Genomic DNA, 15,244 nt, shown 5'->3' on the forward strand with positions numbered 1-15,244 from the left:
GATTTGACATTTCGGAGACCTCACGCTACACTAGCGCCTCTAGTGGCGAATTCATACGCGATAGCCCTCATTGAATAAAGATATTTTGGCTTTGACTTTAGACATTGAAAAAATGATATACATTAAATGAAAAAGCTTGATTTATAAATCGTAGCATTTGTTAATTATTGTTAAATCATCATCCCAGCCTATATACGTCCCACTGCTGGGCACAGGCCTCCTCTCAGAACAAGAGGGCTTGGGCCGTAGTTCCCACGCGGGCCCAGTGCGGATTGGGAACTTCACACGCACCATTGAATTGCTTCGCAGGTTTGTGCAGGTTTCCTCACAATGTTTTCCTTCACCGCAAAGCTCGTGGTAAATTTCAAATGTAATTCCGCACATGAATTTGGAAAAACTCAGACAGAGGTGCGAGCCGGGGTTTGAAACCACGACCCTTTAAATACACGTACCTAATACGTAAGGGAATTTAATAGAAAAACACTTTCGACGAGTTTCGCCTTTGGAATCGGTTCTTGAAAGATGTCCAATTTGAATTGATGTGCCAGGTCTAGCTCGTTAATAGTAGATTGTACAACAAGAGCATAAAACGAGCAAGTTTACTCAAGACGTTCATATAGCCACCCGAGCCGGTACTGCGAGGGTGGATAGACACGTCGAGGGGAAAATGGGTTTAATGCGCGAGTTTAACACTCTGCTTTTCACTTCGATTGCAAGGAAATGAAATAGTAACAGTGGGAACAATTGTTCACTTACTAGGTACCTTTTTTTTCATGCATTGCTATATAATTATAAATTTTTAGTTTTATTGATTTGTTTTGATTGATTTTTAGTTTTACATAAAACAAAAATTATTAAAAGTATCTATAGAAACTTTTCTGTTTGTGTCTGGTTGACACCCTGATTACCTTGGTCTTAGACGATGATTTTACTTTATGCACTAGAGCAACAAAGTAACTTTATGTAGCCTAGATCCAGCATACACACGAACTTTACGAGGATGAGAAGTGAAAAAGATTTTTTCACACCTCTCCTTCAGAAAAGTAACTTTTCCTCCCTGACGAGAGGGAGCAAAGTGCAACTTTTCTGTTCAAGGCTTTTCTAAGTGTTATTTACAAATGCTATTTTTTGAAGTTAATAATTTGTAAAGCCACGCCATTTTCTATGCTGGTTGTTCTTTAAGAATATTTAGATTTTTTTTTTCAAGTTCCTTAATGCTCGGTGTAAAAAGTTGTATGAGTCACTCGGGAGCAAAATTATTTTCATCTTGGGCGTTAACACTTGAATCCCTCATTACGCTCAGGACTCTACTTTAGAATCCCTCGCTACGCTCAGGATTCTATTGTAGAATCCTTTGCTACATTCTGGATTCAATGTACGCCCTCGCCGAAAATACACCATTTTGCTCCCTTGTGACACAAATAACTATTGCATACGTGAAGTGGAAGTAAATATTTATTAATAAACTTACCTGTGTGCTTCTGCTTTGCTGCTGATCCTTGTCCTTCTCATCGCGGTGTCTGCTCGAGGTTGAACTCAAGTAGTTGCTGTTTGTTGCCTGCGGCGAACTGGCGGCGCACTGCACACAGAGCACATCAAGGGTACCCCACGTCTGGCATCTTGTTTGCCCGAAACTCACTTGGCATAAACTTTTTTGGCAGAATAATTACTTCGCATAAAACGTACGATCATACAAATATGTGTTCTACCAACCTAAAGTTGATAATCTTTTGCATGTCATAAAACAATAAGGCCAATAGATCGTCTGCCAACTTGAAAGTTCGACTTTAGCGATATATTCATTTGATAGGAACTTGTTTAAAAATTGACAGACCACTTATTTTGGTGACCGTACTTGGCATTATAAGAGTAACTTAGCATAATTTAGCATAGCGAAACCATCGCATCATTTTACCAAAAAAAACACCACACAAAAACGAATTGCTAACAGAAAAGTAGGTAAGGTTAGAACTGTGACCTCACAAAGAAACGAGCTGGTGCCAACAAAGTAGGTTAGGTTAGAACTGCGACCCCACAGAGAAACGGGCTTGTATCAGCAAAGTAGGTTAGGTTAGAACTGCGACCCCACAGAGAAACGGGCTTGTATCAGCAAAGTAGGTTAGGTTAGAACTGCGACCCCACAGAGAAACGGGCTTGTATCAGCAAAGTAGGTTAGGTTAGAACTGCGACCCCACAGAGAAACGGGCTTGTATCAGCAAAGTAGGTTAGGTTAGAACTGCGACCCTACAGAGAAACGGGCTTGTATCAGCAAAGTAGGTTAGGTTAGAACTGCGATCTCACAGAGAAACGGGCTTGTATCAGCAAAGTAGGTTAGGTTAGAACTGCGACCCTACAGAGAAACGGGCTTGTATCAGCAAAGTAGGTTAGGTTAGAACTGCGATCTAACAGAGAACGGGCTTGTATCAGAAAAGTAGGTTAGGTTAGAACTGCGATCTCACAGAGAAACGAGCTTGTATCAGCAAAGTAGGTTAGGTTAGAACTGCGATCTCACAGAGAAACGGGCTTGTATCAGCAAAGTAGGTTAGGTTAGAACTGCGACTCTACAGAGAACGGGCTTGTATCAGCAAAGTAGGTTAGGTTAGAACTGCGATCTCACAGAGAAACGGGCTTGTATCAGCAAAGAAGGTTAGGTTAGAACTGCGACCCTACAGAGAAACGGGCTTGTATCAGCAAAGTAGGTTAGGTTAGAACTGCGACCCCACAGAGAAACGGGCTTGTATCAGCAAAGTAGGTTAGGTTAGAACTGCGATCTCACAGAGAAACGGGCTTGTATCAGCAAAGTAGGTTAGGTTAGAACTGCGACCCCACAGAGAAACGGGCTTGTATCAGCAAAGTAGGTTAGGTTAGAACTGCGATCTCACATAGAAACGATTTGGTATCAGAAAAGTAGGTTAGGTTAGAACTGCGATCTCACAGAGAAACGAGCTGTTATCAGCAAAGTAGGTTAAGAGAACTGCGACTACATATATACACATATAGAACCCAGAATACTACATTTTCAAAATACTACATTATGTACCTATTTACTACATATCTAGCTTACCAGATTCTCGTTCGCTCTTGGCCGGTTTTTCTAAATACGCGCCACTTTCTTTTCACAGGTCTCACTTGCCATTGCCTGTCTGCTGCTGACGATCCTACCTGGTTGTGCCTCCGTTGGTGTTCGGCCAGGGTCAACGGCCGCTGCACCATGTTGATGCAGACGTTGGGGGCGGAGTTGGACCGGTCCTGCTGGTTCAGGGATCTGGGGTGCTGGTGCCTACAACAAATTACCACGTTAGGAGAAGCCTCTTCGTTCCATTCTCCATACAAACGTAGTCCCGGTCTCATTTGAAAACTAGGCAACAGAAATAGATGAAATTTTGTAAGTATGGACTACACGTAATTAGCTATGTCTGTGGTTTTTCAGATTTTCGTATAAATGTTTAATGTCACAATTACAGGAGCTCAAAAGTCGACAAAAAAAAGATGTCAACTTTGCACGAGAATTACAGACTAATAAAGCATCTTTACAAAAATCGAAAAAAACCACAGGCATAGAAAATATAATGAATATCTTGATTGTAAAATATCATTGATTTCTGTGCTATACTTTTCGTATAATATGAGGACAACGAAGCCCAAAATTCAACCGCCCAAATCTTGAAATGCCTACAGCTATCTCGATATAAATTACGGACGTCGTTGCGGAAGGCATGGGGGGGACGGCTGCGAGCGCTTATGTCACGAGCGATAAAGACAGCAATATCCCAAACGAATACCTAACGCAGCGCGGCCGGCAGGGAAACTTCTCTTAAAGGCTTACGCTACCTGATACGGTTTGCAGATTATAGCCTTCGCAAGTTCTAAAACTAAGTTCTTCTGGTAGAAACTGGCCATCGAACATAGGGCTCTTTCATAACTGCTTAATATATACTTAATAATAATTCTTATATGAGAACTAGCCAAGTCAGTTCTTAGGCTTCAATATATTATCCTAAGTTATAAGAATAAATGATATTATAAGTTGTTATAAATTATTTTATATTCTCATAAATAAATTTCAGGACTGACCATTGAACTTGGCACCTATTCAGATCTAGCTCTTTGTCGTTAAATATAATAATAATAATAATAATAAATTTATTCGACCAACTCGGATCATACACATAGAAATTAAGAACAATAAGATTACATTAAATATTAAATATACTAAGTGGGCAACACATGCAGCTGGTTCCAGTGGCACATAAATGGACCGTCATCCGCTCAGAAACTGTCTTCAGGAGGCTGTTGGGCTGCGAGTGATGCGCTGCAGCAGCGGAGGCGACCCGTTTCCGCATGATTTGCGTGAAAGCCGTCTGCATGCGCCTCCAAACACAACAATCAAATCTTCTTCTTTTTTTTTTTTTCTTGTTGTTTAAATACAACAATCAAGGCATACATCATAATATTGAACTTGGTTCTCATTTCACATTCATGTTTTGATGAGATTTTATTTATTTAAATCGTTAGATTCAGACGTTACTTACAATAGTTTATCAAAGAACTATCCCCCTTATTCATAAAACTTAACAAGCCAATGTTAACTAACAAATGCTTTGTCCCTTTCTAACAAATACAAATGTCGAAGTGACAGATAAGGACAAACGAATTTTAGCGGCATTTTAACTTTTTTTTTTTTTTTTTTTATACGACTGGATGGCAAACGAGCAAGTGGGTCTCCTGATGGTAAGAGATCACCACCGCCATAAACATCTACAAACCAGGGGAATTGCAGATGCGTTGCCAACCTAAGGCCTAAGATGGGATACCTCAAGTGCCAGTAATTTCACCGGCTGTCTTACTCTCACGCCGAAACACAACAGTGCAAGCACTGCTGCTTCACGGCAGGATTAGCGAGCAAGATGGTGGTAGCAATCCGGGCGGACCTTGCACAAGGTCCTACCACCTGCAAAAAACTAAAATAGGTTTGATTGTCGTTTATGAATAAGGGGGTATAACTTTACACTCCGTACATTTTGCTTAGGAGAGGGCTAATCATAAATACCTACAAATTTGTACGGAGCCCTCGGTGCGCGATTCCGACTCGCACTTGGCCGTTTTATTTCAGTAGGAGAGGGAGGCAAATGAGCATGGGTCATCTGATGGGAAACGATCACCACCTGGTCCTCAACACAAGTATGTTTATACGTGAAACTAGCTTTTGCCCGCGGCTTTCGCCCGCGTGGAATTCGGTTATCGCGCTTTGTTCCCTCGGGAACTGTGCATTTTTCCGGGATAAAAAGTAGCCTATGTCACTCTCTGGCCCATAAACTATCTCCATGCCAGAAACCACGTCGATCCGTCGCTCCGTTACGACGTGAAAGACGGACAAACATACAGACACACACACTTTCGCTTTTATAATATTAAAGTACGCATTTACAAAATTGCATTGGTGCGGCAGAACAAGTCAACCAAAATACTGTCAATAGTTAATTTTAAAAAAAGCTTAAAAAAGTAATGATTTAGGTACCATCAGCCAAATATGTGCTCTACCACCCTAAAGTTGATAATCGTTTGCATGTCATAAAACAATAATGCCAATAGACGCGTCTGTCAACTTGAAAGTTCGACTTCAACAACATATTCATTTGATAGGAACTTGTTAAAAAAAGAGAAAAAAAAAACCTTAACAGTGAACAGTGATCACAAAATTCTATATTGCTCTCGTGTCTGACATTTTTTAATGCGCAAGTTGTCTCCGCGTGGTTTCTGGAATTTTGCTATCAAGTTGCAAAAACTACAATCACCGTACAACATGCATTTTTTTTTTTATTTATTTATAAAGCGCTTATAAGGTGCTTTATTACATTACAATCTAGCCTATCTAGGCTAATAAGCAATTTATCTTTAACTTAAACTATCTAATCAGAATTTAATCTAAGAAACTGTCCATTGGCAGTTCTTAGTTCCTTAAGGGGAAGACACTATGTTCATGTGTTCTTTTGTGCACTGCAAACATTTTTATTCACTAGTCACTATTCTAGCACTACACTAATTCAAAAGGCTTAGTTCTTTTGAGTCGTCTTTTTAAGTCCGTGTTGTCGAGAAGCTGGATTGCCTCGACGTTCACATGTTGGTGAAGTCTTTTCTCGTGACTTTCTGCGTATTTCTGTATTAATTAATTTCCGTACAAAAAAAACCATTGGTATTTCTTTAGACAGTACCAATCCGGCATTTCCCAAACGCGATCAACAAACGCAAAGCACCATGCTGCGCGCCTCAAAGGTTCAGCACAACACAAGACGAAAATAGTAATGGCATTTTCGCAAACCAATCGACATGCCCTTTGACGCTTTTGCTGTTGCTAGAGGTTGGATCGACTTTTTCATGTACGAGTATGAGCTAAATAAGTGGTCGATCAATTTTTAAACAAGTTCCTATCAAATCAATATGTCGCTAATGTCGAACTTTCAAGTTGACAGACGCGCCTATTGGCATTATTGTTTTACGACATGCAAACGATTATCAACTTTAGGGTGGTAGACCACATATTTAGGTTTAAAGACTTTATTACTCCTAAAGAACAATGTTCACTTACAATGAGCTTAAAATTAGACAAATAATATCTTTAGTAAGATTTTCCAGCTAATTGTAACATCTAATTTACCTTAGCACTAATATAATCTCTAAGTTTACTTTTAAACATGCCTAATGTATTACACTTTTTAACTTCAACAGGCAGGTCATTATATAGTCGTGCTCCCTCTGATAGAATGTTCCTCTTACCATATCCAGTCCTATGCTTTATTAGTTTAATTTTATCTGTATCTCTCAAGTGATGTTTGTAGGTTCTTTTTATGAAAGCAATTTGTGTATGTATTTTATTAGTAAGAATTTGGTTGATGGTACCTCGTTGCCGTGGTTAAGTCCCCTGGACAAGTGTTTAAAACTATGAGTTTCGACACGTTTTCCTACGAATAAATAATAAATCACGAATATTTTTAAATATTTTTTTTTTCTAATAAATTTTATACAAGTATACAAAAAAGGTTATTTGAACACAGACCAATGAATTTCTTAACCTTTACGGTTAAGGAAAACATGGTGAAGATTCAAATCAACTCTGGGCCTCATTCGAAAACGAGACCTTTACCCTGCAATACGTAGGCTGAGATGATGATGATGTAAGGCACAAAGTAGATAATATAACAGAGACACCACCTAGTACAAGCAAATGGTATCACCCTAATACTGGCTATTCAGCTGGCTATTTTTCTTACCTTCGATTTTCCAATAGATGGCACCAGTGAGAACACAAATAACACGATACGTTATGCCATCTAGTGAGATACTAAAGATAAGGTACACTGACAACAACCAACAAGCTCACCAACTGAGCCTAGACGAGTAGAGATACGCATGATGTCTCTTTCTTATTTACGTTGTTAGAAGAGAATGGCATGTTTCTCTCAAATAGTTTCGACGAATGTGTCCAAGCGCGGGGCAAGCCCAGCAACCGCATTCCGGTTATTCGCCATCTAGCGTCACAATTGCAAAACACTACGAAAGCCTCATAGCTGAAATGTAGCCACATGTAGCCTATACTTTCGTATTCTCAATTTATGTGTTTCTTATCTTCAAGTTGAATTAAGGTTGATGTGAAGTTGTGTTTATAAAATATGCTAGTCTTTATTTTAATCTCAATATTTCTACTTAATTCGGCTTATTCACATTTTATAATTTACAAATGTTAATGGTAGTGCCATCATAGCTTTTTAGGGTTCCGGAGCCATAATGGCAAAAACGGAACCCTTATAGTTTCACCATGTCTGTCTGTCTGTCTGTCCGTCCGCGGCTTTGCTCAGAGACTATCAATGCTAGAAAGCTGTAATTTTGCACGGATATATAAGTAAACTATACCGACAAAATGGTATAGTTAAAAATTAAAAAAAAAACTTTTTAGTGTTCCTCCCATAGACGTAAAGTGGGGGTGATTTTTTATTCTCATCCAACCCTATAGTGTGGGTTATCGTCGGATAGGTCTTTTAAAACCATTAGGGGTTTGCTAAGACGATTTTTCGATTTAGTGATGTGTTTGCGAAATATTCAACTTTAAAGTGCAAATTTTCATTAAAATCGAGCGTCCCCTCCCCCCTCTAAAATCTAAACCGGTGGGTGGAAAAATTTGAAAAAAAAAAACAGGATGGTAGTAAATACATCAAACTTTCAAGGAAAACTATAACGGCTAAGTTTGCTTGAGAATTATTAGTAGTTTATGAGTAAATAGCAGCCTAAGGTATAAAATATACCTAAACTTGCAAGATTCCGTATAAAATACGAAATCCTTAGAAAAATATTGCTTAATGTTTTCGTAATGGCTACGGAATCCTATTTTGGGCGTGTCCGACACGCTCTTGGCCGGTTTTTTAGTATTAAATATAGCTTGTAGGGCTTGGTAGGCCATGTATAAAGATAGCTGCGGGGCTCCGTAGTGTGCCCTCTCAATATTTCCCACGCCGTCCGAATGGCTTCAAGCACTCTCGTAGCAAGATGGCGTAGAGCCTCTACAAGGCCACACCTCTACGAGTCTTTGCCTCTACGAGAGTACGCCTTTACGCTGCGTAGCATCCAGCACTTGTTCCACAGTACAGAGAATATGAACAGTATAATGTCTTCATATAAACGGCCGGAACGCGAGTTACCCTGCGTGCCACGAATTTTCATCGTACCTCGGCAACCATCAAATCAAATATCATGGGACACTTGACACCAATTGACCTAGTCCCAAACTAAGCAAAGCTTGTACTATGGATACTATGCAACGGATAAACATACATATATAGATAAATACATACTTAAATACTTATTAATCATCCAAGACCCGAAAACAAACATTCGTATTAAATAAATAAATATCACGGGACAATTCACACCAATTGACCTAGTCCCAAAGTAAGCTTTAGCAAAGCTTGTGTTATGGGTACTAAGCAACAGATAAATATAATTATATAGATAGATACATACTTAAATACACATTAAACATCCAAGACCCGAGAACAAACATTCGTATTATTCATACAAATATCTGCCCCAGCCGGGAATCGAACCCGGGACCTCAAGCTTTTTAGCCAGTTCTCTAACCACTTGGCCATTCGGTCGTCAAGACAGTCATCAGTCGCGAGTGTTCCGCGTTTACATATGTTCAGCGCGGGACTCACGCGCATTTATTACGTACGACTGTAAAAATATGAACTTATTCGATTCAAAAATAAGTACCACCACGTGACCACCACAGACTCTAATTCCGACGCAATAAGGCCGTAGTAACATATTTTGAGTGGTTCGAATAGATACTAAATTTTGGCACTTGTTTCTACATCTCCGTAGTTAATTTGTAGGTAACACATAAATATACGTAATTATAAAGCTAAATAAAACACTTTAAAACAATACGTTTTGTACTTTATTAAAATAACGTAAAACGTATTTTTGTAAAACACTACTTCCTTCCATAATTACCTAAATCTCCTGATCCTTTCCCTACTGTTATTTCATGTGACATTATCAAATACATAACTGAAGCCCTTCGTGTATATTATACTGTTCTTTTTTCTGTACTGTGCTTGTTCTTTAAACATTCGCGACTACAATATCGCTACTCGCTACGCTCGTAATCAGTAGCAGCGTTTTTCCGCTTTGTAGCGAAAACTGCCTTCGAACAGTGAGCTAGACTAGCGGGTTTTTAGCACTGAATGTATTTGAGGCACCATGAAACCGACATATTTCTTATGTTCAAGGAAGACATCGTAAGAGAATCGTGAAAGTTCGTCGTGAATTTCAAATATAATTCCCCACATTAATTCCTACAGCCTTTGATCGCGGCCAAGTAATTTTAACAATCGCATTTCGACTCTGTGCGAGACCATTTACTGGGCTGCAAACTGCAAGTGCAGTAAGGCGCAATCCAGTGAAGTTAATCCTATTACGGAACCCGTTCAAATGACCACTTTTAAACCCTTGGGTCGATGCGAAAGTAAATATGCAAACATTTGTTATTTGTTCAAATGTGTTCGCCGTAGAAGAATTATTTATTAGTTATCTTACAAAAACAAGAAGATATGGACGTTTTAAATAATCAATTAGAGAGAGAGACGTTATATACTTTGACGTTATTTGACACTATCCGTGATATAATCATTAATTTTATAATGTCAAGGTATTATAATCGATTAAATTTTTTGCTATTTTTTTTAACAACCACAATGTTATTTTATGACATGACTTACTTACAAACGATTCGCTATTTGAAGTAAGGGATCGCCAATGCGGATCGGAATTATTTGTTACCTGTTTTTCCCTGTTCATTATATAATAATTTATTTTATAATACGCCTCTGACAATAGATTTGAATTTTGTATTTGTTAGATCAGTAATATTTTTGTAAATCTATATCTATACTAATATTATAAAGAGGAAAGATGTGGATTTTTGGATGTTTGTTACGAATAGACTCAAAAACAACTGGACCTATTTCAAAAATTTCTGCACCATTATAATGTTTAATTATTGCAAAGTGCCATAGGCTATATTAATTATCAGAAAATATTAGGGTTCCGTACTAAAACTTCAATAATGTAACTCAAGTGTAAAAAAAGTTGCCGTAATAGTACATTGCGTCTTAAGGGCGGTAAATAAGGAATTACGAACGAGAGTCTATTAGAAGCCCGAAGTCGAAGACTGAGGGCTTTAATGAGTCGATGTTCGTAATTCTAGTACCGCCCGTGCGACATACAATGTTTTTCATCACATTTGCAAGTAAAAATTTATATTTGTAAAAGAAAAAATATAATTCTTCCAAATATTGGCGATACCTTAGGCTGTGCTCTTGGCAACGTCGCCCTCTACCTCTACCTCCCTCGGCATGCGCCGCAACGTGCGTGTGCATGTGGTCCATGTAGTCCTGCAGCACCATCAGTACGGGCACTGACTCATTTACCGACCTTGGGCTTCATGACAAGACAATGTGTACGCGCAATGACTCATTTACCGACCACGGGTTTCATGACAAGCACATTAAGGTCGAGGGTTTTATTTGGGGGGTTGCAATCAAGGTAGCCTGCATGTTACGACACTGTTTACGAGCAAGTGTGATGAAAAATATCTTTCATCGCGTGCGCTGCGGTAACTATTGATGATAGAACAACAAAATGTTCTACGATATTAAAGAATATATCAATATCTACGAAAAATTTCGCGTTGCCATACGTCCAACTGTTATAGTTATGTGTTATGTCACTATAACTATTTTTTTACGTTTTAAAAGTTGATAGAAATGCCGACCAAAATTAGACCACGTTATCCATAGCTTTGCATTAATCCTGATCCAAATAAATAATTTCATATTCAAGAATGTCTCAATAACTGTAGATTACTTTTTAAATTATTCAAATCGGACATTCCATTCGAAAGATATTACGAATTTATAAATATCGATGTAATTTATTATTTTTGTTATAAATACAGTAAATAAACACAATACAGCTTGCGAAGCGTTCCCGGTGCCCGCTTATTAATATAACAAACAATTTCCAAGTTAACAATACTTCGTGTACTTAATTTTGGTAATCGGATTTACTAACATTTACGCTTTGTTATTTACACGTGGGTGTTTTGGAAGTACTTATTTAAAAATATAAGTACGCGGGTACTTTTGAGTCGTAATTTTATAAAGTAAACGAGGCAAGAGAATAGAGAATTGAACATTGATGGAAACAATAAAGAATCTGAGAGGAAAATGGTAAAAAAAAAACATTTTAATACAAGCTTTTTTGCTGACTGTACTTGTATTGTCACCCAAAAAATATTTGCATACCAAATTTCAAGTCGATTGCCACTAACCGTTGATGAGTTCCGTCCTGTGGCCGGACTACCAGTACATAAGTATACAAAAATTCAAGTCAATCAAATTACTGGAACTTGGTCGAATTTAACTTGCAAGATTTCATTACAGACAGTCAGACACACACTGGGACAGGTGAAACTAAATAAAAGCTTGTAAAATTAGTTTCATTAAATTGACATCCCCGAGCATTAACTTTATCACGGCCGTGACTGACGAAGCAAGCTGTCTTCTAAATCAATAAGAGTCAACGTAGCAAACTCGCCATTGAACTTGATCTTAAATTATACATGAACTGTGTGCACAGGTCAATAGGCACGTCGGTTTAAGTCGAGCCGACTGCTATGACGTATACACAAGCATTAATATTATGGTGCGGTAATACGGAATTTGACTATTTTGTATATGTTTTATAAATTAAAACTACACAATGCCTGTTATCGAATAGAAAAACAATTTTTAAGCTACCTTTACAAATAACAAAGTTATAAAGGTTTGAAATTCGAGATTAGACAGAGAAAGACATACTGGCATGTGACGTCACACGCCAGTACCGCCATACTTGCTGCATAGAGAAAAGCGTTTGAGAAAGAGACAGGTACAAAGATTTAAAAAAAAATCACTATAAATCCAATTTTAAACCGATTTAAATTTTCTCTTCGCTAAACACTGTCTGTTTGTCTATATTTTCATAATAATATTAAGATATGGCAAAATCAGGAGTTTTCAAATGCCATCGTTGTGAAGCTTGCGTAGGTTCATCGATTTGAGTATACAGAAATTTATCGAGATTTCTTTCGTGATTTTCACTCATACTACCACATCCGGGGCTTATCTGCCCACTTTCGGGCAATCGGGTAAAAATAGAAAAGCACTCACTTGTGATTCTGGTCAGTCCGGCTGATCATGTGGTGGTAGCCGAAGTGCGGGGGGAAGTGGAGGATGCCGGCCTGGGTCTCGGGGTTCTGTGCGAGCAGCGCCGCGTAGTACGTATCCGTCATGCGAACCTGCGGACGGCGAGGCCTATGAGATCTAAAGGCATAATAGGTAATATTACGCAAAACTCTGCGCAGGGGCCGACCCTAGCACAAGCATTAAACAAACCGCCATGACAACGTCAGATCTCCTTAGTTTGTGGCCATGACGGATAATTTAGAAGTATCCCTCAAAATTTGTCCCGTGATAATAAGTAATAAATAAATATCACGGGACAATTCACACCAATTGACCTAGTCCCAAAGTAAGCTTAGCAAAGCTTGTGTTACGGGTACTAAACAACGGATAAATATAATTATACAGATAGATAAATACTTACATACATATATTAAACACCCAAGACCCGAGAGCAAACATACGTTATTTTCATACAAATATCTGCCCCGACACGGGAATCGAACCCGGGACCTCAAGCTTCGTAGTCAGGTTCTCTAATCGCTAGGCCATCTGGTCCTCAAAAAATCGTCAAAAGGTCGTGTTAAAATTGTAAAGAAATCGGTTTGTCATGAAATTATTAACACTAAGGGGATGTTTCACCATCCATTGATTAGCGTTAACCGACGGTTAAATGTGATGCCGTCTCCGTCTTTTCCACAAAACAGACAGAGGCGGCATCACACCTAACCGCCAGTTAACACTAATCAATGGATGGTGAAACAGCCCATAAGGACGAGATCATAAAACATAAACTGCATAAAACATCAAAAATTTAGAGACGTCAGAAAAACGTCACTACATACTTTTCATCACACTTGCTCGTAAACAGTGTCGTAACATGCAGGCTACCTTGGTTGCAACCCCCCAAATAAAACCCTCGACCTTAATGTGCTTGTCATGAAACCCGTGGTCGGTAAATGAGTCATTGCCCGTACTAATTTTCATGTCATAAAGCCGTGGTCGGTAAATGAGTTTGTTCCTGCATGGTGTGCTGCTGCTCCGTGCGCGCGCTGCACGCGCACGCCATGCACATGCTGCAGAGCGCTGCCAAGAGCGCAATCAGCGGTATCGGCAATTTTTGAAAAAATATTAGTTTTTCTTTTACAAATATACAATTTTACTCGCAAATGTGATGAAAAACATTGTATGTCGCACGAGCGGTACAGTCACCAGCACCAATATATGACACAACAAGCGTGCATAAATAAATATCTGATACGACTCTATTTCTAGAGCCGGAAGGACGTGTCAGATATTTTGGCACGCTCCGCTGTGGCAGATATTAATGCTGGTGACTGTACTAGAATTACGAAAATCGACTCATTAAAGCCCTCAGTCTTCGACTTCGGGCTTCTAATAGACTCTCGTTCGTAATTCCTTATTTACCGCCCTTAAGACACAATGTACTATTCTATTGGGCCCAACAACAAAGATTATCCGACTTTTTATAACTTTTACAAAGTTTTATATATATTTAAACACAATATTACTTATATTTTGTGTTGAAATAGCGTCAGGAAACATATACAACTGAAAATGGACAACACGTGGAACCAACGGAAACCCTTCTTGTAATTTGTTTTGAGAAATAGTCATTTATTAGTAAGGCCCGGAATTTTGCGTATTCGATTTTTTTTATAGTCGGCCGTGGCAAGTCGCCAGTCGAAAAGTGTACCGTTGGAGGCTGAATATAAGTAAATTCAATTTGTTATTATTGTCATTTTATTATAGTATTCCACATTCCTCACAGTCGAAATGGAAAGTAGAGTGTCTAACTCGGGTGAAATAACCCATTTCTCCTCGCACTATTGGCGCGCTCACTTCGAGCGCCAGAAATATCTCGGGTGAAATGGGTCACTTTCCACCCTTGGTTATCAATCTACTATTTAATTACCCAGGAACTTGCCCAATCGTATTCCCGCGGGCGCTTGACGAATTCCACGCAAAGTCGTGGGCAACAGCTAGTAATATTATAATTACTTACCTAACTCAGTTCAACTTAGTTTGCCGAGTAAAGTTTAAATTGGTAACTGATACTTTGAGCAGAGCGTGGGTAACGGCCGTATTTAACCCAAGCGGTTGAGGTTTAAGCTACTGCTGCATTTATCATCATCATCATCATCATCCCAGCCAATATACGTCCCACCGCTGGGCACAGGCCTCCTCTCAGAATGAGAGGGCTTGGGCCGTAGTTCCCACGCGGGCCCAGTGCGGATCGGGAACTTCACACACACCATTGAATTGCTTAGAAGGATTAATTTCGAGTTGAATGTTGGTTATATTGTTATCATGTTATATCACTTTTAAAATTTTATACAAAAAAAAAGCAATAAAACACAATAAGTACATTAAACATTTAAGAATATGACTATGTACAAAAAATATATAAGCTAGCCTAACCTATAAATAAAAAATCCCTCCTA

General features: G+C 38.8%; 1 protein-coding gene across 1 annotated transcript in view; it reads right to left on the reverse strand.

Moving 5' to 3' along the window:
* The window catches only part of Raf (serine/threonine kinase raf oncogene), a 37,442-nt gene that overhangs the window by 13,749 nt on the left and 8,449 nt on the right, over positions 1–15,244 (reverse strand). The window contains exons 3-5 of the mRNA XM_074097013.1: positions 12,768–12,895; positions 3,163–3,280; positions 1,472–1,579 (exon numbers count right to left, since the gene is read on the reverse strand). Of these exons, the coding sequence (XP_073953114.1) occupies positions 1,472–1,579; positions 3,163–3,280; positions 12,768–12,895 (354 nt within the window). The remainder of the gene's footprint in view (positions 1–1,471; positions 1,580–3,162; positions 3,281–12,767; positions 12,896–15,244) is intronic.

This window comes from Choristoneura fumiferana, chromosome Z, assembly GCF_025370935.1.
Source record: "Choristoneura fumiferana chromosome Z, NRCan_CFum_1, whole genome shotgun sequence".
Lineage (NCBI taxonomy): Eukaryota > Metazoa > Arthropoda > Insecta > Lepidoptera > Tortricidae > Choristoneura > Choristoneura fumiferana.